Source organism: Mustela erminea, chromosome 2 (genome assembly GCF_009829155.1).
Source record: "Mustela erminea isolate mMusErm1 chromosome 2, mMusErm1.Pri, whole genome shotgun sequence".
NCBI classification, from domain to species: Eukaryota; Metazoa; Chordata; class Mammalia; order Carnivora; family Mustelidae; genus Mustela; species Mustela erminea.
Genome location: NC_045615.1, coordinates 74,741,467 through 74,765,163, shown reverse-complemented (window position 1 = coordinate 74,765,163; position 23,697 = coordinate 74,741,467). Strand labels below are relative to the sequence as shown.

At 36.0% G+C, this 23,697-nt stretch overlaps 1 protein-coding gene across 3 annotated transcripts in view; it reads left to right on the top strand.

Moving 5' to 3' along the window:
* The window catches only part of PRSS12 (serine protease 12), a 72,679-nt gene that overhangs the window by 33,460 nt on the left and 15,522 nt on the right, over positions 1-23,697 (top strand). For 2 of the 3 annotated variants that reach the window (XM_032333274.1, XM_032333277.1), the window contains exons 5-11: positions 1,197-1,375; positions 3,146-3,287; positions 6,555-6,751; positions 11,608-11,749; positions 18,960-19,165; positions 22,471-22,549; positions 23,244-23,366. In XM_032333274.1, coding sequence (XP_032189165.1) covers positions 1,197-1,375; positions 3,146-3,287; positions 6,555-6,751; positions 11,608-11,749; positions 18,960-19,165; positions 22,471-22,549; positions 23,244-23,366 — 1,068 coding nt within the window. The remainder of the gene's footprint in view (positions 1-1,196; positions 1,376-3,145; positions 3,288-6,554; positions 6,752-11,607; positions 11,750-18,959; positions 19,166-22,470; positions 22,550-23,243; positions 23,367-23,697) is intronic. The other variant, XM_032333276.1, reaches the window with a different exon arrangement.

Below are 23,697 nucleotides of genomic sequence, written 5' to 3'. Positions count from 1 at the left end.
AGTTCTAATTTGGCCAGGAAGTTACTATCCAAGACTTGGCCATTGCTGAGTATTATAATCATTTTAGTAAACTTTCTTTTTTCCTTCAATATATTTTGGTTGCATATTCTCAAGGTAGTTATAATGGTATGAGAAAAAGGCAACCAAAATAATGGGAATATTATTGAATATTGAATAGGGAGCATCACTGAAAAACAAAAAGAAAATATAAATGTTCTACTCTAAAAATTAGAAGGCTAAAAGGGGTTAACATGACAATTTCTGAAGTTATTAATAATTTTGACAGTGGTGAAATCTGGGGTTCTAGAATCACTAGATTCTAGATCACTTTGAATTAAGGGAGAAGTAAATTTAGTGCACATGAATTTGAGTGGAGAGATATTTAATTAGGAATATGTTTGGCTCTGAGTAACAGAGTACTGAAAGTAACAGTGGTTTAATAAGATAAGAGTTTGTCTTTGTAGAGACCAGAGGTAGTCAGCTCTGGGCTAGTCTGGTGGTTCCACAGTCACCTGGGTTTGGGTTTTTTCTTGCTTGTAGTTCTCTCATTCTTAGAATGGCACCTCATGGACCAGTATAGCTTCTCAAGCTCTGGCCATCATTTCTGCCTTGGAATCAGCAGGTAGGAAGACGTGGGACAAGGATTCTTCCTGGAAGTGATACACAACAACACTTCAACCTAAATATCTTTGGATAGAACTTAATCATCTCAAATGGGTCCATAGTTTCAGTTCGGGATGACTAACTAAAGAGTTCTGGAGGTGGGTGGTGGTGATAGTTGCACAAGAATGAGGAGGTACTTAGTGCCCCTGAACTGTACACTTAAAAATGGTTAAAATGGTCAATTTTATAGTATGTATATTTTAAGACAAACATAGTCATCTGGAAGGGGAAGAGGCTGGGAAATGGAATCTTTACTCAGAATAGCCATCGCCCTCCTAAAAATCTGAGGTTCCGTTACTAACGAAGAAAAGGGCAGTGAGTATTGAGGGGTAATTAGCAGTCTTGTGATGGCCAAAAATAGAAAGAGTGACAAACAAAGGAACAGGAAAGAAGTATAGCAAGTCACATAAAATCTGTGGAGTGAATTGGTCAGGGGCAGTATGGATTAATCATAGCTGTACCTTTCCTGGGGCAAAAGAAATGATATCAGATGACTTTTTGATGTCTAATCCAGATTTCTTATGTTTGTTCAGTGGCATTGCCAAAGCATGGAATCAGGCGTATTTTGGGGAAGGCTCTGGTCCAATCATGTTGGATGAGGTACGCTGCACTGGGAATGAGCTTTCTATTGAGCAATGTCCAAAGAGTTCCTGGGGAGAGCATAACTGTGACCATAAGGAAGATGCTGGAGTGTCCTGTACCCCTCTAACAGGTAAGAGTTTCACCCCATTTCACCCCATTAATCTATCAACCCTTGCCCCTAGCACCATCTGGGCTTACCTTCTCTTCTCAGCTTAGATAATATAACTACATGAACACACCAGTAAATTCTGCAAATGAAACTAAAAACAAAGCAAAACAACTCACAAAAACCCAAAACCAAACAACTGACACAAATTGTATATCAGCATGGTATGTCTTTGTTCATAAGTATTTCTGAATTTTTCACTTTTTTATAGTCTAAAAAGATAGACAGAAAGTATAATTTTTTGTAATATATAATGCCTAACAATCAAAATCAGTGTGCAATGATAAATGTCACATTATTAGGCATATACTTAAGTTCATTTATTTATTGAACTACCTTGACTCTCGGAATGTGTTTATAGCTCGTGGAACTGTATTGATGGGATTCTTGGTTAAGCACACTAATAAAGGAACCAAGTTAACTTGGCTGTGCTCAATTCTCTGACTATTCCAGACTGTAGCACACTTGTCTGGGTATGTCTCATGTGTTATAAGAAGGGCATGTCTGAGTAAAATGAATGTGTGTGTATGTAGTTACATGTTTTGTGGGAAGAAAAGGGAAAAGGATAGAAGGAAAGTCAGGTCATTGCAAACCCATTGTTTCTATGGTAAAAAGAACTTAAAGAAAAAAATTGGGGGTTTTAATCTCTCTTTAAAAAATCAAAATAAAACCTTTGGAGGGCCCATGAAATGCTTAAGTTATACCTTTTTATTTACATAGTTCTCTATGTGATGTTTTTATTAGAATAGCATGTTTATATACAATAGAATACAATAGAAATATAACATTTATGCCAGATTTTAAGCCAGAGCACATCATCTTCTTGGGTCTCCTTTTCTTCCTCTTTCAAAGGAGTAGAGTCTTGTAGTGTTACTATGATGGTCAAATGAGGTAAAATGTGTACCAGTGTTTTGTAGGCTGTAAAGTGTTACAAGAAAAAGTGATTGCGTTACTAAGAGACCATTCATTTTAAAGATCCCAGAGGTTCATGAAAAGTATGACCTTTACCCAGGACTATATACATGTTTCATTTGGGGTATTTGTATTATTTTGGCTGGAAAAGGCTTTTAAATCTACTTGTTGGGGGATAAATTTATTGCATATCTGCTTAGAAGCTTTTGATAGGGTTCTCTGCCAATTAATTATTCATTGAACTCATAAGCTTCAAATCCAGATCTGTATTATCAATAAAAGAGCAAAAGCAAGACATGTACTCTAGCTTTTATAATTTATGAATGCCTAAGGAATAATAAATGCATTGACATGATAGATCACACTTTAACCAGAACAGCTTTTTCTGTCTTTGTATTTCAGAATTTTTTCATTTGCAGTTACAATTTCGAACTATTTCCAAGTCACTGTTTTCTTATTTTTTAAATGTAAATGACTGATATTTCTCCTACTTACCAAGACTGAAGCTACAAGAAATTTCCGAAATATTTGTTTAATCTGGGGAAATCCAAATAACTACTTTGGAATTATATCAGAATATATTTTTCTACTCAGGAAATACAAGTACAAATAAGAAGAATATTTTCTTAGGTTGGATATGGTTATGTCATACTTCAGAAACAATCCAGTGACCTCAGATCATTGAGCAGTGTCCCAAAATAAGTTTAACAAAAGGTTTTGAGAGAGACCTGAAGAAGTGATAATTCTAGTGAAGTTAAAATGTTTTTCTCCCCTTTTTTGAGCATTGATTTTCTTAGTTTCTGTGTCTCCTCCTTCCCACAGATGGAGTCATCCGACTTGGAGGTGGTAAAGGCAGCCACGAGGGCCGCCTTGAGGTGTATCACCGGGGACGGTGGGGGACTGTCTGTGATGATGGCTGGACTGAGCTGAATACATACGTGGTTTGCCGACAGCTGGGATTTAAGTAAGGCTCAAGATGTGATGTGGCTAAATGCCAAATTATGTTTTTAAAATTCTCATTTTGTAATCCTTACCTGTAATTTCTGTCATACTAACAATACGTGTTCTCTGTCATCTATCTACCTGTCTATTTATCTACCCACCTACCTACCTATTCCCCTCTCTATATATGGAAGGACAAAAAAACCTCAGTAAAAAACGGTAACATTTTCTGTGATGATGAATAACCATATCTTGTTATTTATCTCATTACCTTTCCTGTCACCACCTTTCTTGAGTAATTGGTTAGAGCCACGGGTGACTTTTAGATTTCTTTCTTTTTTTTAAAGATTTTATTTATTTATTTGACAGGGAGAGAGAGATCACAAGTAGGCAGTGAGGCAGGTGGGATTGGGGGGAGGGAAGCAGACTTCCTGCTGAGCAGAGAGGCCAACGATGCGGGGCTCGATCCCAGGACCTGATCGTGACCTGAGCTGAAGGCAGAGGCTTAACCCACTGAGCCACCCAGGTGCCCCTAGGTTTCTTTGTGTCTATTCAAGTAAGACTGTATGCTTTGAATGCTCGGTTTTATTCGGATGCATCACTGCTATTAGATGGTGTTGGTTCTGACATCATCGTGTCTGAAATCTCAGGGAAGTCCAGTTTCACATGCTTTGGTATTACATTACTCCCTTTCTCAAATGTGATGATAATTATCACTTTTATTTGAGAAAAATGGCCTTCTTGTCATGAGATGACCTTTCCAACTCACCCTTGACCTGACTCGTAAAATCTAGTATCACACTTTGAGCGGTGGATTTCTTGTCACACACATACTGCATTCCAGAGTAACCGCAAATGATGCCTTTTAGCTGCTATTTGAATGAAGCCCATGAATGCCCATTCTTTCTTGTTTTTCGTATTTCTGGGTCATGCTTGAATCAATTGTCTCAAGCTTGAAAAAATTGACAAAATCATTTCATGCTTGAGATAGAGCTAATTGAAAATATTCATTAAACCTTAAAAATATACTTTCATCCAAGCCAAGTATTATCATGTTTAAATATATTTTTAAATTTGTAAAAATAGTATAAAATACTAGAGCTTAGAAAATAAAAATTAAAAAACTACCCATAATTTTTCCATTCTTATACCATTATTATAATAATTTATGTGTATAATTTTATAACAACTGATAGTCAGTATGTACTTTTTCTATCCATATTACTTACCTTTATATTACTACAGTCATAATTTTTAATGACAACATAATGTCTATTAAATGTTCATACCATAATTTACTTATATTTAGGTTAGTTTAATTTTTCCTATTATAAACAATGATACCATGAAGATATAAATACATGTTATTGTCCAATATTTTGCATTTTCATAGGCAGTGTGGTTGTGATTACTGTGTCAACGGATATGACATACCAGCCAAATTAATATTAATGTTTAATTAATAAGGATTATTTAATAAGTGCCATTTCATCTTTGAATGAATCTCTGTTAGGCCTGAGAACTGTATTCCATTTTTATAGATTTAGAAAGATTCATAAATACTATTAGTTGCTATATTTATATTTTGCTTTATTAATAAAAACAATAGGGTGAGTTTTTCTCCATATTTTTAAAATCTTGTTTCACAAATATATTCAGTTTTTCTTATATATACAGAATATCACCTTAATGGTTCTAAAAATGTTCTCACTAATATTTGTTAAAAGTTCTAAATGATTGTGTTAGAAGTAGAATAAGCGTGGGCCAGATTTAGTTTTTGGTTTACAGAGGAATTTCTGAAACAGTACGTTTTGAACTAAGGAAGGGGTGAACTCTGGGTTTCTTTGTACAAATGAAATCTCAAAGTAAAATGACTTCTTGTTATCTGTTATACAGTTGATATGGACAGAGAATAATCAGACTGATGCATTTTGTGGGAAAGTGGTGTAAATTCAAAGTGGTAGCAGTATGAGATTTAGTATAATTTTTTTTTCTCGCTGAGATTTGATTAGTTAGCAAAATGGAGATCTTAGGTAATGAAAAGTTCCAGTGTTTTTAATTTATTGAAATGTTCATCTTCTTAAATGTAATACAAGTGCATTACAAGAAACTGGGAAAATTAATGCAAGAAAGATTTCTTCATATTCTTTATGTAGAAATAATAAAAACATTCAGTAAAGGAAGTGACTGACAAAATTTTATGAGTATGAGTTTAATTACATAGATTCTTAGAACCAAAAGACACCTTAAATAATTTTTAGCTCAGTTATTTCTAGAGGTTTGGAATTTGCAGAATATGGAAAACAAAATTGGGGGAAGGATGAATGAAAGTACGGATTGTGACTTAGTTACCAACTTTTAATTTTGCAACTTTTTCCTGTTTCCACAATGTATATATTTATTTCAATTTTTTGTAGAGCATTGTTACAAAGAAAGTCAATTGGAACTCAATATAATTTATACAGTTTTAAAAATCAGATTTCTGTAACAATGAAAAGCAGAGAGCATCGCCATTATTCTGATTTTGGTGAGCTGAAATCCAAGTCTTATCATGAATTGGGGGTAGTGCTTGAGGAATCACTGAACTTACACACAGTTTTTATTTTGGAAGAGATGATGCCAAAGAGGTCTAGAGGAGCTGATGAAATCAGATGAGCTCAGGCGGCTCTTGAGAGGCCAATACGAGACAACTGTTCTAATTTTATGGTTTATGGTGCTATTTCCCTTGTCAGGAATGGGAGGTCCATTTCTTTGCTGTGCATTCTCTCTGGTTGGTGAGTTAAATTGTAGCCAAAACACAAGAATGAATGGAATGGGGGAAAAGGATTAATTATCCATTAGGTACATGTTGAGTCAATAAAAAATTGTTAAGATGATCGAAATGTGTGATGGGGTGAACACTGCTCTTGAACTGTGTCTTTCAGAGTTTTATTTATTTATTTTTTTTAAGATTTGTTTATTTTGAGTGCATACTCACTTGAGAAAGAGAGTGAAAGAGAGCACAAGCCGGGGCGGGGCGAGGCAGCAGGCAGAGGGAGAAGCAGACTCCCCGCTGAGGGAGCCCAGTGCGGGCTCAATCCCAGGACCTTGAGATGACCTGAGCTGAAGGCAGACACTTAACTGACTGACCCACCCAGGCGCCCTGGAACTGTGTCCTTCAGATAAGAGAAAGAGCAAGCACTTATCCTCTGGAGTTATGATGGTTAATCAGGTTGTTTGTTTTATGATTTGTGCTTCCTTGAAACAAGAGATAGCAGTTCTATGCACAATGTTTATTTTATTGCCACAGATATGGCAAACAAGCCTCTGCAAACCACTTTGAAGAAAGCACAGGGCCCATATGGTTGGATGACGTCAGCTGCTCAGGAAAGGAGTCCAGTTTGGTTCAGTGTTCCCGGAGGCAGTGGGGAAGGCACGACTGCAGCCATCGGGAGGACGTTGGCATCACCTGCTACCCTGGTGGCAATGGATACAGACTATCTCTGGGTGAGGATTGGCCGCAGCTTTGGAGTAGCCATAATTCAACCCCCACTGCGCCTCTATCCGCTGGTCTGGAATGGGAAGCATTTCTCAGCTTTGGTTTTTTTTAAGTCAGTTTTCTGTGATGCTCTGAAAAAACTTTTGAGTCTTTCCACCAAGGTTATAAAATTTCTATTCCTCAAGTTATTATTCTTTACATAGAAGCCTAAGTTTCGCACTAAAAATCTTTAAAATCACATGTATCTGAAAGATGGAATAAAGAAGGTGCGGTGTCCATTTCCCCCCTGATTGGTCACCTGCTCTGATTCTCATTCACCTTGAATTCTAATGAACGATTTGGGATGGAATTTAAAAAAAAAACAAAACAACAACAACAAAAAGGAACAAAACAATAGCTCTCTCTTGCACTCCCCACGATTTATTTCTTCTTTAGTCCCAAGGCCTTGTCAGTCGTTGGTCACCAGTCATTCATTGCTCTGTACTCACCTAGATCTTTCCAGTTTCTCAGTGGGTTCCTAAGAGGATTATTGGAGTAAATAACCCATCCATCTTTCTAAGATATCCTGTACTCTAGAAACCCATCTGTGTCCTTTACTATTCCCCCATTCCAAATTTCTTTACATCTCTAGTCAGATAAAATGTGACTGGTTCATCTAACAGTCTGGAAATATTTGTGGGTAAACATCCTTCTGTAAGCAGAGAACAACTACATGTCCTTGACCGACTTAACACCTGACTGTTCTTAACATCTTAACATCCTTTGAGGATGACAGAATAATTATAAATGAAAAATATAGAGGGAGATATTAAAAAGAATTGCCAAGACTACCATGGCTCCATTATATATCGAAACACATAGTTTTTGGTGAATAGATGTTAATGTCATCACAGGTGGTCCTTACTTTTCATCTCAGAGTTGCATCAACCCCTTTTGCATCCTTCTATTTTGAGACTATGAAGCTTTAATCTTCACATTATAAAATAACACAACTTGTTGAATCCCACAGTATTTATTGTATACTTAAGTTTGTCAAAATATGTGGTTGGTTCCTCATTGTACTCTAACCTGTGAGATCATGATGACTCACTGCTCTAACCTAACATGATACCAAGGAGAAATAGAACATTTTACTCCACCCCTTAGTCATACTTTCAGTTTTGCTTTTTCATTTGTACTCCTTTCTTCTGCGGGATTTCTGATCCTCCTGGGATTATGTGAGGAGTGATTGTGTGTGGCTGGGGGAAATAGAACATGTTTGCTAGACATGGATACCTGTGGCTCCAGATAGCAGGTATTTGGATCACGAAGTGATCTACTCAGGCACAGTGCATCGGTACTCCAGGTGATGAAGTACTCTAAATACTATACAAATTATTATAATCGGAGTCCCCTGGAAGCCTGTGTGGTTAAATGCATGCATATGGTCAGGCAACTAATTTTTCCAATTCCCTTGAAAATCTTTAATTCTAGGATTCTAGATATATTTTTAAAATTTAAAAAGCTGAAGATGATAATTATTAATAAAATATGTGATCATTATTATAAATGTCTTTGGTCCTAATTTCAGTAATACATCTATTAACTATTCATTTGTCTGAAGAACATTATGTCTGGGCCAAATATACTTTTGGAATAGAATCATATTACCACTTATTCATCCAAAGAGATCATTATTTTCCCACTTATCAAAAAGGACTGCATATTTAAAACAAGCTAAGAGAAGGAAATCATGGAATGTAATATAAAAAATAGCATTTTAAAAACAATTGAGATTTTTTACTTCTTTGGCACTGTAATAGTGAGTTGTCAGACTATTACTGTTTTCAAGTGTTTGAGAGGTAACTTGGGGACCTTAACTTTAGATGTGAATTGAAGCGCTCAAAATTAATAATTCATCAATAGACACTTTTTATATTTGGGTGTGTGGTAGATGGAATACTCAAAAGCAATATTCTAATTCAATAAAAGTAATTCTAGTAAGAATGCAGTTAATACCCTGTGTGAACTGGAGGAAATTTGGGGGATGGTAAGTATGTGGATTCCTCATTTGAATATTGCACCAACTTTTTTTTAAGGTTTTTTTTTTTTTTTTATTTAAGTAATCTCTACCCCCGGCATGGGGCTCGAGTTTATGGCCCTGAGATCAGGAGCTGCATGCTCTTCTGGAACCAGCCAGGTGCCCCAGTATTGCACCAGTTCTGAATTTCAGAGTATTAAATCCTAGAGAGAGTTTGTCTACAGTGAGATGGTCTCTTACCCAATTTTATAGCATAACATCGTGACTTTTAACTTAGCTAAATTTTATCTTCTCTAAAAATATTATTTTCTAGAAATAATGTATTAAATCAATGTTACAGGAGAATTAAAATTAAGAAAACTCTATTGGAAGTCCAAGTTTGAAATATAAAATTACATATGATTTAAGATACTATATAACCATTGTACTGTTTAGTTTTCCTGGGCATTTTATATTTAAGATTTTAGAAATAAAACATGTATATTATTGCTACCATAACAAAAAGAACTTAAACAGTAAGATGGTATTGATAGAATGTCACCCTAAATGTCATCCAATTTTCCCTTCAAGCATTGAAAATCCAGCGATTCTGTAAAACGAAGTGCTGAAATTAGGTTCAGAAATGCTGCATGCATTATTTGTACACAGCATGTAATTGAGGTTTTAGAAAAACTTTATCATTTTTATTTTTATGGTTTATGAAAAACTGTCCATAAAATGCCTAGAATGAAATATGAAGATCTCATTCCATGTGCACGTGTTTTCTTAATTTTGGACCAAACATACAAAAATGTAAAAATCTAGAACTTTAAGAAAAGAATTTCACCTTTTTTAGGTTTTTTTTCCTTTGAAGATCACTTTTCTATTTTATTCCTTAAAAGAAACACAAAAACTCCAGACTTTCAGATAGATTAATAAGAAATGTAAAGTTTCAAGTATACTGTGTTTTGTGCCATGGCTAAAACCCCAAGTGTTTTAGCTATTGTAAGCAGTGCATAGAGTAGGCACTCCATAAACATTTGTTGATTTTGACTTTGCTTTATTGATTCTACTATGATAACTAGTAGATAGATAATAGTAGACAGATACCTGGCCCACAAAGTGAGTATGACAGGGATAGAAACTAAAGAGCCAGCAACTCGGAGGATAACAAAGAAGGATGGAAAAGTATAAAAATGGATCAGAAGACTCAAAGTAGGACATGTCCATGTTGCCAACAATATTTTCTGTCAGTCAGCCAATCCCAAACTAGTACTTTCATATGCTGGTTTAAACAGAAATGATATTTAGTTCTTTAGCTGCTTACTTCACCTCCTTAGTTCTGCTGAGTTCAGCTGGCTTCATGATTTTCCCTAAATCCTTATCAGTAAATCTCAGGGGCCCTGAAGCTGAAGACCCTTCTAGAATCTGAAGGGTATTAATTTGCTTGGGCTGCTTTAACAAAACATCACAGTGGATAGCTTACACAACAGGTATATATTGTCTTATATTTCTGGAGTCTAAAATCAAGGGGCCATCAGGATTGGTTCCTTCTGAGGGCTAAGAGGGAAGGCTCTGTTCTAGGCCTCTCTCTCATCTTACAGATGGCCCTCTTCACATAGTCTCTTCCCCTTTTACAAAGACATTAGTCATAGTGGATCAGGGCCCACCCTAATGACCTCACAGGTCAACCCAGGACAGTATGCAAAGGGCAGTGAGGGCTTTTAGTTAAATAGCACCATATTTATTGGTGTTGGTAGAGATATGTGAGATTCTACAAATGGCTTCATTTGCATAACTTAGATAAACCTCAGTTTGAAAGAGATCAGTTTCTCAACTTTAAAAAAATAGAATGAGATTAAAAAAATTTTTTTTTATTTTTTAGCTACAACATTTTAAAAATTGAGGTATAATGAACATATAACGTTATATTAGTTTCAGGTATACAATATAATGATTCAATACTTGTGTACATTGTGAAATGATCACCACAGTAAGTCTAAAACCCATCACATAACATAGTTACAAATTTTTTTTTCTTGTGCTGAGAACTTTTAAGATCTACTGGCAGCAATATTCAAATATGAAATATAATATTATTAACTATATTCACCATACTATACATAGCACTCTTTGAAATCTTAGTAATTTTTATGACTTAAGCCCTTCTTTTGGAAACATTAGTAAATAGGAAGGCTGAAATGGAAATTGCCCATGTTAGCTGCTGCCTTCTTCACTTTTTTTCCCCTATACATTCCAGTTACCCATGCAGGGTGCGTGTTTGTATAAATATATATACATCATATATATATGTGTATATATACATATATATACACATATATATAATGTATGTATATGCACACACACACATATATGATGTGTATATATATATTTGATATATATATATGATATATATATATCTTCCTAAAAATCTCAGCTTTGGAGTATAAATTTCTAGTTATGTTCAAAGATAAATGAACATACGTGAAACAAAAACAACTCTAAGGAAATGTCTTTTACAATTTAGAAGTTAATGGTAATAAAATAAGACTATTCACAATTTTGCAGTGGTAATCATTCATTCATTCACTCAGCAAACAGCTACCTCTTGCCCTCTGTATGTGAGGCACTGTTCCAAGTGCTGGGAATTCATAGTGGAGCAAGTGAGTGCTCTGACCCCAAGGCTTCAAATGACATTGCAAAAGTCGATACAGTTTTTTATTAATACCTCTTCCTCACCCTCTCTTGTATTACCCAGCTGATTTTATAGCTGATGTAAAAAATGAATTGTATTTTATAAAGTCTCTCATACTTCAACATTAGTTTGCTGTTTTGGCTTTTCTAATACTTTCAAATCATACTTAGGTTTTCCCATCAGACTGATGGATGGAGAAAATAAGAAGGAAGGACGAGTGGAGTTGTTCATCAATGGCCAGTGGGGAACCATTTGTGATGATGGCTGGACTGACAAGGATGCGACTGTGATCTGTCGTCAGCTTGGCTACAAGTAAGAAAAACCCAATCATTTGGCATGGTTTCTTGATGAGCATTTCTGACTTTTTAGGTTCATTCTAATGAGTTATTTCTTACCTAAAAATAATTTCTATGAATCAATTGGAAATACTGGCAGCATACTGACTTGATTTCAGATTATTAAGAAATACTAAGGAGAGTCTGCTTAAATTTTTCTATTTTCCTAAAAGCAAGATACATTGTTACATGAGAAATATAGCTTTGGGGGCAGGTGGCTAGCTCAACTGGAGAGTATGCAACTCCTGATCTCAGGGTCGCCAATTCAAGCCCCGTGTTGGGCCTAGAGCTTACTCAAAAAAAAAAAAAAAAGCTTTTATCAAATAGCAAATAGTCTAATAATTCTTGAATATTCATAATACTGCTTTTACCAGGTAAAGTTGGTAACCTTTTCTCTTTGATTTAGGTTTCAACCCTGTAGCCTTCTTAAGAGACTCTGGAGTTACTGAAATTGTGGTTGGTTCTCCTTATTCACAGCCGTTATACTTTCTAAAGTCACAGTGAATATAGTATCAGCAAATACTGAGTCATTGCTTCTAGAGTTAAGGTTGAACAAGAAGATGCTCTGCCTTCTTATTTTAGCTTTCAAACTTGCAAAATTTTGGTCTATTAATTTTTTTCATTTTTTGATGATTTCACTGTTTTTTTTCTTTTTTAAAGATTTTATTTATTTGATAGAGAGAAACAGCGAGAGAGGGAACACAAAGCAGGAGAAGTGGGAGAGGGAGAAGTGGGCTTCCTGCTGGGCAGAAGCGGGGCTCAATCCCAGGACCCTGGGATCATGACCTGATCTTCATGAAGGCAGATGCTTAATGACTGAGCCACCCAGGTGCCCCAATGACTTCACTGTTTAAAATGCCATCAACGTAGGGTGCTCAAGAGCTATCCAGCATTCCTGAGAGCAAAAAGGCTGTGATGCACTTTCTGGAGAAAATATAGGTGGTAAATAGGCTTCACTGAGGCATGAGTTTCAGTGTGAAAAACATGGCACTAAGTAGACTGCGAAAAGGACACGTGTTTCAGTTTGAGAGCTGAAATAAATAAGAAGGTTATCTTCTTGTGAGACTTCAACTGGGTAATGCACATTTGTGGGGGTTTTGAACATGTGTGCAAATGACTGTGAAAACACTGTGAGTATTAATTTGGCAGCTGCAAATATATGGAACATGTTACAGTTTAGAGGTTATGAAATTTAGACAAATATGCATAAATTGATGAGCTCATAATAGATTACTAATGTTGGTTTGGATTTTATTTTATTTTTTAAAAGATTTTATTTATTTATTTGACAGAGAGATCACAAGTAGGCAGAGAGGCAGGCACCGTGGGGGGGGGGGAGCAGGTTCTCCGCTGAGCAGAGAGCCTGATGTGGGGCTTGATCCCAGCACCCTGAGATCATGACCTGAGCTGAAGGCAGAGGCTTAACCCACTGAGCCACCCAGGTGCCACTGGTTTGGATTTTAAAATATATCTTTAATTATACATCTATGCATATCTTAAGTATTGATAAATTTAACTGGTTATTCCTATGCAGAATACATTTTTATTTTTACAAGTATTTCTAATTTGCAATGCCTGGGTGGCCCAGTTGGTTAAGTGTCCGGCTCTTGATTTTGGCTCAGGTCCTGGTCTCAGAATTGTTAAGATCAAGCCTCCTTGGGTTCCATGTTCTGGTGGAGTCTGCTTGTCCCTCTCCCTCCCACTCTGCCCTCCTCCTCTGCCCCTCCCCCACAACATGTGCATGTGCTCTGGTCTCTCTCAAAAAATAAAATCTTAAAAAAGTAGTATTTCTTGATTTAATAAGAATTCAAATGCTTTTTCTAATTTTTTAATTCAAAGTTTGCTTTTGGTTACCCAGACCCTACTTCAGTTTACTGCTGCTCAGTTTTGGACTTGGTTGCAATTCCAATTGTCTTATGGTAAATGGGTCCATTATTTGTGACACAGATTTTCAGTTTTCAAACTGGTTGTCCAGATGTCTAGGTGGACTTCATCAATGATATAAGTTTCCTTGGCTCACTACATTTCTAAGACTTGTTTCTTTATTTGAAAAAAGTATTATTTTTCTTAACATTTAATTCACAGTGAATTTATCCAAAATCAGCCATTAAAATATATTGCCGTTTGAGACTGGTTACTTTGCCATGCTTTTATATTTTTATTAGAATAATCCAGGAAACCTAGTATTATTTTTGGAAATATGAAGGTAATGATCGAGTTTGATGGTTGAATTGTGTGTTCTAGGTAAAGTTTAAAGAGAAAATGTTCATAAGCATATTCATCAATGCATTTTCACTTTGGCTTTTTTCTACATTTTTCATTGTTCTTTACTTATCATCAGTCCATTTTATATTTAACTGAAATAGTGAATTTAGGTAAGAAAGAATATAGATTAAACAAACAAATTTGTAGTAACTTTCTTTTTTTAAAAAGATTTTATTTATTTATTTGACAGAGAGATCACAGGTAGGCAGAGAAGCAGGCAGAGAGAGACAACAGGGAAGCAGGCTCCCTGCTGGGCAGAGAGCCTGATTTGGGGCTTGATCCCAGGACCCTGGCACCATGACCTGAGCTGAATGCAGAGGCTTAACCAACTGAATCATCCAGGCACCCCTATAGCAATTTTCAATAATATTTCTGTAAGAATTATCAAGAAAAGCATTGGAAGATCTTACTTTGTAATTGTTTTTTTTTAAAAAAAATCTGATTTATTTATCTCAGAGAGAGCAGGAGGGCAGGGGGAGAGACTGAGAGAGAGCGCGCATGAGTGGAGGGAGGGGGAGAGGGAGAAGCAGATTCTACTATGAGTAGAGAGCCTGATTTGGGGCTCGATCCCAGGATTCTGGCATCATCACCTGAGCCAAAGGCAGATGCTTAACCAACTGACCCACCCAGATGCCCCAATTGTTTCTTTAAAGTAAAGTCTCTTGGGACATGTGGGTCATGATCCCAGGTTCCTGGGATTGAGTCCTGCATTGGGCTCCTTGCTCAATGGAGAGCCTACTTCTCCCTCTGCTTGTGCTTTCTCTATCTGACAAATAAATAAATAAAATCTTAAAAAAATAAAATAAATTCTCTTAGTAAGTAAATCAGTAATTTAATGTTATTATAACAAATTGGATAATCATCTTCTAGTGCACAATCTGTAATTTACTGTCTAAAAATATTTACATGAGAATCATTTGGATATTTGTTCAATCGAAACATACTTAAATGTTTTTATAATTTCCCACTAGGGGAAATGGATTTCATGTTAGAACATATATATAATTGTAAACAAGTATGTGACTAGAGTAGATTTTTTTCCTTGAGGTCTACTTTGAATTGGTAAAAAACTTTAATAAGGCATTTGTTTGTAATAATCAATCCAGAAAACATCTAAGCTGTCCAAAGGTTTGGTTAGGTCTTATTAATAGGAGTTCCAGAGCTCTGTCCCTCAGACAGCTATATCATATGTGACGCTTCCTCCTTGGAAGTACTGAGAATCAAAATAGCATTAGAGGGCGCCTGGGTGGCTCAGTGGGTTAAGCCGCTGCCTTCGGCTCAGGTCATGATCTCGGGGTCCTGGGATCGAGTCCCGCATCGGGCTCTCTGCTCAGCAGGGAGCCTGCTTCTCTCTCTCTCTCTCTCTCTCTCTCTGCCTGCCTCTCTGTCTACTTGTGATATCTCTCTCTCTCTGTCAAATAAATAAATAAATAAATAAATAAATAAAATAGCATTAGAACTAGTGTTTATTGATGTAATCATGTAAATGCAATTTAAAAAAAAAGTTTTATTTATTTATTTGACAGAGATCACAAGTAGGCAGAGAGGCAGGCAGAGAGAGAGGAGGAAGCAGGCTCCCTGCTGAGCAGAGAGCCCAATGCAGGGCTCGATGCAGGGCTTGATCCCAGAACCCTGGTATCATGACCTGAGCCAAAGGCAGAGGCTTTAACACACTGAGCCACCCAGGTGCTCCAGTAAATACAAATATTTTAAAAATGTAATAGCTCCTATAAGCAAGGTAAAAAGTAAAAAGAAAACAATGTCATTTAGATGGTACAAAAACAAAGAAATGACTGGGAATAATCACAAGAATTGAGACCTATGTGAAGAAAAGAAAATCTTTACTGGAGGTAGAAGAGCTAATAAGTGATACACCACAATGGAAAGACAAAACAGAAATTAATGTAACCAATAAATGCTGTCCTCCTAAAAATCTTTTATTTTTCTTGGTGTATTTGGTGGGGTGGTGGTGGGGAGAGAGACTTGATTTCCAGGTTCATCTGAAATCATATCCATGTGGTATTGGCACCAGAACAGGCAAGACATCAATGTCTCTAACTGCACCAGTGGTTAGCAACCTTGGTTGTACAATTAAAATAACGCTGAGAGTTAAAAAAAAAAAATATTATCCATGCCCAGGCCCATTCCTATGGATCCTACTTTAATTGACATTAGGTGGGTTCAGGTTTTGCTATTATTTTTTTTTATTTTTTATTTTTTTTTAGGTTTTGCTATTATTTTAAAGGCTTCTAAAGGTAATTTAAATGGTAATCCCCAAGGTTGGGGGTAACTGAACTGTAAAGACCAAGAAATGGCTTCTGTACATGTAATTGTGATAAATGATTAAATTAAAAATAAGCCTTTCAAATCAGTAGGAAAAGTTATTAGGATTGTGAACTTAGGGACTAAAATTAAGCCAGATCCCTTACTAACACTAAACAGAAATAAATTCCAGATAGAACTATGATACACAAAATAAAACAAAAAAAATTGTTCTTTAAATAATCACATTTTAATTGTATGTATTTCAAATGAATAACTTCCTTTCCAAAGACTTGCCCTGTATTCAGCAATATATATCCAGAACCTTAAAAATCTTTATACCTGTTGAACAAAAATGCTACTTTTGGGAAGAATCCTAAGCTATTCACCAACACTTACATGTAAGTATGTATCTATAATTGTAAAAAGTCTTGAATTTTAAAAGTAAATGTGCAGCAGTAGGGAAAAAACTTTGATTTTTCTATATTAAGGTTTTTCTTCTAAGGAGATTTTATTTATTTTGAGTGTGAGAGAGAGCACAGGATTGTGCACATGTGGGGCAATGGGGACTTGTGCAGAGGCAGAGGGAGAGAGAATCTCAAGCAGACTCCATGCTGAGTGTAGAGCCTGAGGCGGGGCTCAATCTCAGGACCCTGAGATCATGACCTGAGCTGAAATCAGAGTTACTGGACTGAGCCACCCAGGAGCCTCTATGTTAAAGTCTGATGCAGAGCTTCCTGAATAGGAATCATGTAGGGCTTATTTAAAAAAGAATAGATCGCTAAGTCCCACTGGTGATACACTCAGAATCAATCCAAGTGGCCTTTTAAGTACTCTGAAGTTTGAGATGCACTAAAGTGTTCAATAAATCTTTTTAACCAGTAAAAATTATGGTTAGTATTTTCCCCATAAGTATGTACAGGAAGGGAATATACAAATGCTAGCAGCCTATTGTTGGGACTTTATATACTTTTATTTTGTAAATTTGATACAATGAGCATTTATTACTTCTATAATTAATAATAAGTTTCATATTAAAAAAGATTTGCTTTAAGAGTACTGTTAGAGTCACCTGTTCAGGCATAGGGGTCTTCCATGACTAAAAATTTATAATGGGTTAAATCTTATTTTTATTTGCACTTTTTGTCAGAGTAGCAGTTAACTAGTTAGCTGTACCAGTTTTTGAAGTAACTGTGTTGCCAACCACAGCATGTGAGTTCAGGTTTCATTGCTGAAGGAGGTAATTCAAATGAATTTCTCAGAGAATCCATATCAATAAATGACTTTGCTAGAGATCCTGCATTAAGTATAAGGAAAGTATAATAACTTTAAGTAGAATATATTTTGATGAGAGAAATATGGTCCAAATTGTCATTTTTAATGAATCAGTTTCTTTTGATTTAAAACCTGTCTTTTGCCTATTTTTCTCTTGGTTGTTAGGTCTAAAAAAAATTTACAAATTTTGAGAATTTTTTTTTTTTTTTTTTTTTTTTGTATGATAGTCCCCTCTATTGGGTGTATTCACCAACAAATATATTTGTAAGTACGTGTTACAAATATATGCATCAACCTTTTAATTTATCTCCTACTTTTCCTTAGGGTGGTTTTTAGTAAAATAGCATTCCTAATTTTTATTGAATTTATTAGTCCTTTAAAGTATATCACCTATGTCTTGTTTAATAAGTCTTTCTCTAAGTTGAGGTTGTAAAAATAATTTCCTCATGATTCAGAATTTAAAACTTTGCCTTTCCTAATTTTGCCATTAGTTTATCAAGAATTGAGTTTTGAATATGGTGTTAGTTTGAAATATTTCATGAATAAATCCCTAGTATTTGGATATTTTAAAAAAGTACTGTGCAATTAAAAACAAACAACAACAAAAAAGTGACATACCAAAATAACTCTTACTTCTACTTACTTCTATTTGTGATTCCTGGTTTTGTCTTTCTCTGTTAAAAATTAGACTTTTAAAAAAAATTAGACTTTTTTATTTCTAAAGAGGACTTTAAAATTTTTAGCTCCGTAGGCTATTATTTGACCTCATATTTTTCTTGGCAGTTTTAACCAACTTTAAAAGAGTGTTATGCTCTATAAGAAAATTTTGAGATGATTTTTCTCTTGCTTAAACTAGAGTTTAAGACTATCATGAATTTCTGACATGCTTATTTAATGTGACTTTCTCAGCAGAAGCTAAATTAGAGGCAACTAACTGATGCAATAAGGAAGCTCTGGGGTAGGAAAACAGAGAAGGTTTAGTTATTACCTCTTTTTTTTAAATTTAAATTTTTATTTTTTTAAGGATTTTATTTATTTATTTGACAGAGAGAGATCACAAGTAGGCAGAGAGGCAGACAGAGAGAGAGAGAGAGAGGGAAGCAGGCCCCCTGCTGAGCAGAGAGCCCGATGCGCGACTAGATCCCAGGACCCTGAGATCATGACCAGAGCCGAAGGCAGCAGCTTAACCCACTGAGCCACCCAGGCGCCCTAGTTATTACCTCTTTTAAGCTTTTTTTGGACAAAATCATGAAGTAAATATTTTTTAGCACTCATAGATGCTAATTTTAATATTTAAGAGTTAACTGAATGAGACTGTATGTTGTGGTGTATTCAAATGTACGATCATCTCGTCCTCCACATCCTCAAGAAGGCTCTGTTCCCAGGGGCCCTGCCAAAGCAAGAACCATGGCTTATTTTGGAGAAGGAAACGGACCCATCCATGTGGACAATGTGAAGTGCACAGGAAATGAGAGGTCCCTGGCTGACTGTATCAAACAAGATATTGGAAGACATAACTGCCGCCACAGTGAAGATGCAGGAGTCATTTGTGATTATTTTAGCAAGAAGGCAACAGGTAACAATAATAAAGGTAAGTCATTTTCTGGGGCCAATACAAGTCAGAGTACTTTTCACTTCATTAGTATAAACAGTATTTTGATAACAAAAATCTCCTTCCATAAGACTATACCTACGCGGGGCGCCTGGGTGGCTCAGTGGGTTGGGTCGCTGCCTTCAGCTCGGGTCGTGATCTCGGGGTCCTGGGATCAAGCCCCACATCCATCTCTCTGCTCAGCGGGAAGCCTGCTTCCTCCTCTCTCTCTGCCTGCTTGTGATCTCTCTCTGTCGGATAAATAAATAAAATCTTTAAAAAAAAAAAAAAAGACTATACCTACTCTGTGTTCGTATTTAGAGGCAGTGATTCCTGACAAACTTGACTGATGGGGCTTACATGGGGAGCAGAGTTCAGGGGTGGGAGTGAATTTATAGGATTTGACATCATGCCCTTTTGACATTCTCAGCCACTTCTGTCCCATTCTTTCTCTGGATGTAATAAAACAGTCAAACTTGTTGCTATCCTTGAAGATTTAGAATTGACATAGAAAGAAATGAATTTTTCTATTATTTTTATTTTCTTAGAGGAGGGAGAGAGGGGAGGGGAGAAGAGGCATTGGGAGAGAGAGAATCTCAAGCAGGCTCCATGCTCAGTGTGGAGACCAGTGTGGGACTTGATCCTAACCACCCTGAGATGACGACATGAACCGCTTAAGGGTTAAGTCAGAGACTTAACTGACTGTGCCACCCAGGTGCTCCCAAAAAAGCAAAATTTAAAGATTAATCACAGAAAGGAACTTCTTCCACTCTTACTGATATTTTAAACAACCAGGATAAACTTAAAAGTAGTTGCAAAAAGAATATTATCTTTTGTAGAGTTTAGTTTCTGAAATTTAGAAACATTAAGGAAAATGAGAAATAATCTTCCAGTATAGTACAGTAATAGATGTTTTGTACTTAAATACAAAGGTCCTTTAAAGCTGAGAGTAACTTTTATGAAACAACGAGTGGCTTAAATGAATAAAAAAGTAGCTATTTTGTAGAAAGCTATGGTTATATTTTTATGAATAGAAAAATCACCTCTTTATGTATGTTGAAAGTTCATAGTTTTGATGCATTGGACTGTCTGAAAATTTGGTGCCTATATTTGAGCATTCTCATTTTCTAACACCTTTTAATTGCTAAAGACAATGCAAAAATAAACTGGATGCAGTTAGTATGATTCTTCACTGTCTAAGGAACTTCTCAGTTTACCAAATCACATATATTTAATATTACTAAATAGTATACATATATAAGTATTAATTATAACATAATGTGTTAAATTCCTTTCAATAATTTAAACTACAGTTAAAAATGGAATATAACTAATTCTTTGGATTATATCAAATTTCTGAAGCAGTAGAAAAACATAAAAACTTAAGAATTGTAAATGTTTCTAACTATATTCCTATATAAACCTACTTTAAAGTATGAAATACCATATGTATTTCATTACTTATACATTTGTTTTCGTAAATTCCTAGAGTTGTAGCAACACTTATTTTGATACCTTTCCATGGTTCAATACCACCATACATCAAATAACAAGATTTCATTTTAGACCAGCTGGATTACAGAATCTGGCTTATTAGCCTATTGATTTTGTATTGAGGTTCAAGACCTAGTGACTTCTTGTTTTTCTTTTTTTTTAAGATTTTATTTATGTATTGTAGAGAGAGAGCACAAGTAGGGGGCAAGGAGAGGGTCAAGCCGACTTGGCACTAGTGCGGAGCCCAGCGTGGGGGCTCTATCTCATGACTGTGGTCATGACCTGAGCCAAAATCAAGAGACCCCCCACTTAACAAACTGAGCCACCCAGGCACCTTCCTAGTGACTTCCATAAGGGAATTCACACTCAGGCCATTGGTTATTGGTCATCTGATGGGACCCCTTTTTAAATGAACTTCATTTTGCTTTCTAATTTTGTTTTTGTTTTTGTTTTTGTTTTGGTAACTGTGGATTTTATGGCTTTAAATAGATTTTACGTTTTTATAATCCGGTGCCTTGCACCAGATGATGTAAACTTTCAGTTTTGCTTGCTCAGTATTAATTACATCATTCTTTTATTTTGGTGTTCTATGCATTGACTTGACTTGGACCATTATTTGAAACTTATGTTTTTCTCATCTCTTATAATTTGCTGTGTCATCTAGAGGACTCATATCCTAAAGAGATGAGAATTAAAGATTGACAGCATGCCTCTGAGATCATTTGGCAAATTAATGATTTTGGTACACGTAATTCAATCTTTCTCTCTGAAGAAATAACTAATGCTGATTCCCTACTGAGCTCCCTTTTACGTGATTATTTTGGGAGAATATTAGTGTTGATTAGATTTTTTTTTTTAAAGATTTTATTTATTTATTTGACAGACAGAGATCACAAGTAGGCAGAGAGGCAGGCAGAGAGAGAGGAAAGGAAGCAGTCTCCCTGCTGGGCAGAGAGCCCAATGTGGGCTCGATGCCAGGACCCTGGGATCATGACCTAAGCCGAAGGCAGAGGTTTTAACCCACTGAGCCACCCAGGTGCCCCATGTTGATTAGATTTTCATGGTCATGGTGCAATTCTCAGCCTTTTCTTCTTACACAGATAGAAAAACTATCTATCGATATTTTAAAACATATACTTAACCAAGGAAACAAAATACTATAGATATTCTCCTCCTTCCTAAAATTATTTTTGAAATAGTCATACTTTCTTTTGTATACCACTTTTTCATACATTTTAATTCTTAACTCTTTTTTATGCTCTTGATCGAGTCTGTTATCTTGGGAAGTTTGACTATATTCCCTCAAATGCCACTTAGACTGTTTAGTAAAACTTTCCATAAGTTAATTTGCTATATGATTAAATGTAAATGTGAATTTAGATCAGAATCCCATTCCAGGAATGTGCTTTGCTCCTTTAAATTAGATTTTTGTAGACATGGCTTGGCAATGTTGTGTATGAAGAGCAAGTAGTTTAGACCAGTATTGCCTTTGCAGTTCTCTTGCTTTACCCTTCCTACACTCCCAAATGATTTCTGAAATCAGTGGAGGAGGAGATATAGGCACCTGTAGGATGATGTACTGGGCAGAGTCCACACTTAATATGGGAAACTTCCTCAAGTTCCTGATCTGCTTGGGAATTCTTGGTAAAGTGAGAAGACATTTAATTTTTATTATAAGGAACAGTATCCTATAATTTGAGGAGAGAAGACATTTTAAAATAGAGAAGGAAGCAGCAGGTAATGTGTCACTTGTGTCTTTATCCCACTATCAGCAATATGATAATCTGATTAATAACTTCTGTCTGCTTCAGAATCCCTCTCGTCTGTGTGTGGCTTGAGATTACTGCACCACCGGCAGAAGCGGATCATTGGTGGGAAAAATTCTTTAAGGTAAAATGTTCTTTTCCATATTACAGAATTACTATATATAATTACCTCTACACAGTGTTACAAATTGGGTTTTTTTTAGTGTTACGTAAGGGATTTATTTTATTTATTTAATATTGGGTTAATTAAATACAGATTACACTAATAATTTCACATTTTTTGACCTACATTTACTTTATATAGGTCATGTCGTTAGATCACTACCCTCTGATTTATAAAATAGATACGTTGCTGAAAAGTTATGTGGTAGAAATTAATTTAACAGGAGGTCTGAAAAAACACATAACTACAAAATTCATTTAATTTAGAATATATTTGTTTTAGACTTGACTCTTTTAATATAATTTTCTTTTCTTGTTGCATTTACTCATGGAAAACCAGTATTTCGCTTATCAAATAACTTCCTTAGGCTGCCTAGGTGAGGTAGTGGGGAGAGAAAATACACTTCAAACAATGAAGTATAAAGAAGACTCAACTTGATTCTATGACTGTCAGGATAGGTGGGATGCATACAAATACCCACAAGCGAATCTTCAGTATGGACTGCTCAGAGTTCTAGGAAGGGATTTTTATATCTGAGGGTCCCTTTTGTACTGCTTTTCTCCAACCTGCAAGCTTTCTGAGTCATTGTTTTAATGGATGCTTTTCTCTGCCTTTTCTACCTTATGTGGAGTTAAGTGACTTACCTTCTTCTTAGGGGTGGTTGGCCTTGGCAAGTGTCTCTCCGGCTAAAGTCATCCCATGGAGATGGCAGGCTTCTTTGTGGGGCCACACTCCTGAGTAGCTGCTGGGTCCTTACAGCAGCGCACTGCTTCAAGAGGTATGTGTCTACCTTTCCAGACTACTCAGTTGGGCTCTTATTTGCCTTTCTTCTGATTCCTTCTTTCTCTGTTGCATACTGGAAACTTGGGGTGACAGAGCCAGGCTACTAGTCTTCCTTATCTATGCCAACAGCCCTGTGGAAGTGGGGGGAAGTAACAGAAGGAGCAAAGAGATCCTTCTAAAAGCTACTGGGGTACTAAAGCAAGCTATAGGGAATAAAGACGATGTGTTTTCGGGGGCGGGGGGAGGTGGCTGTGTTAGTGCTTTTCTCAAGAACATATCTGAGGGTGACATCATAACCCAGCAGACCTAGAAGAGACCTCGGATTA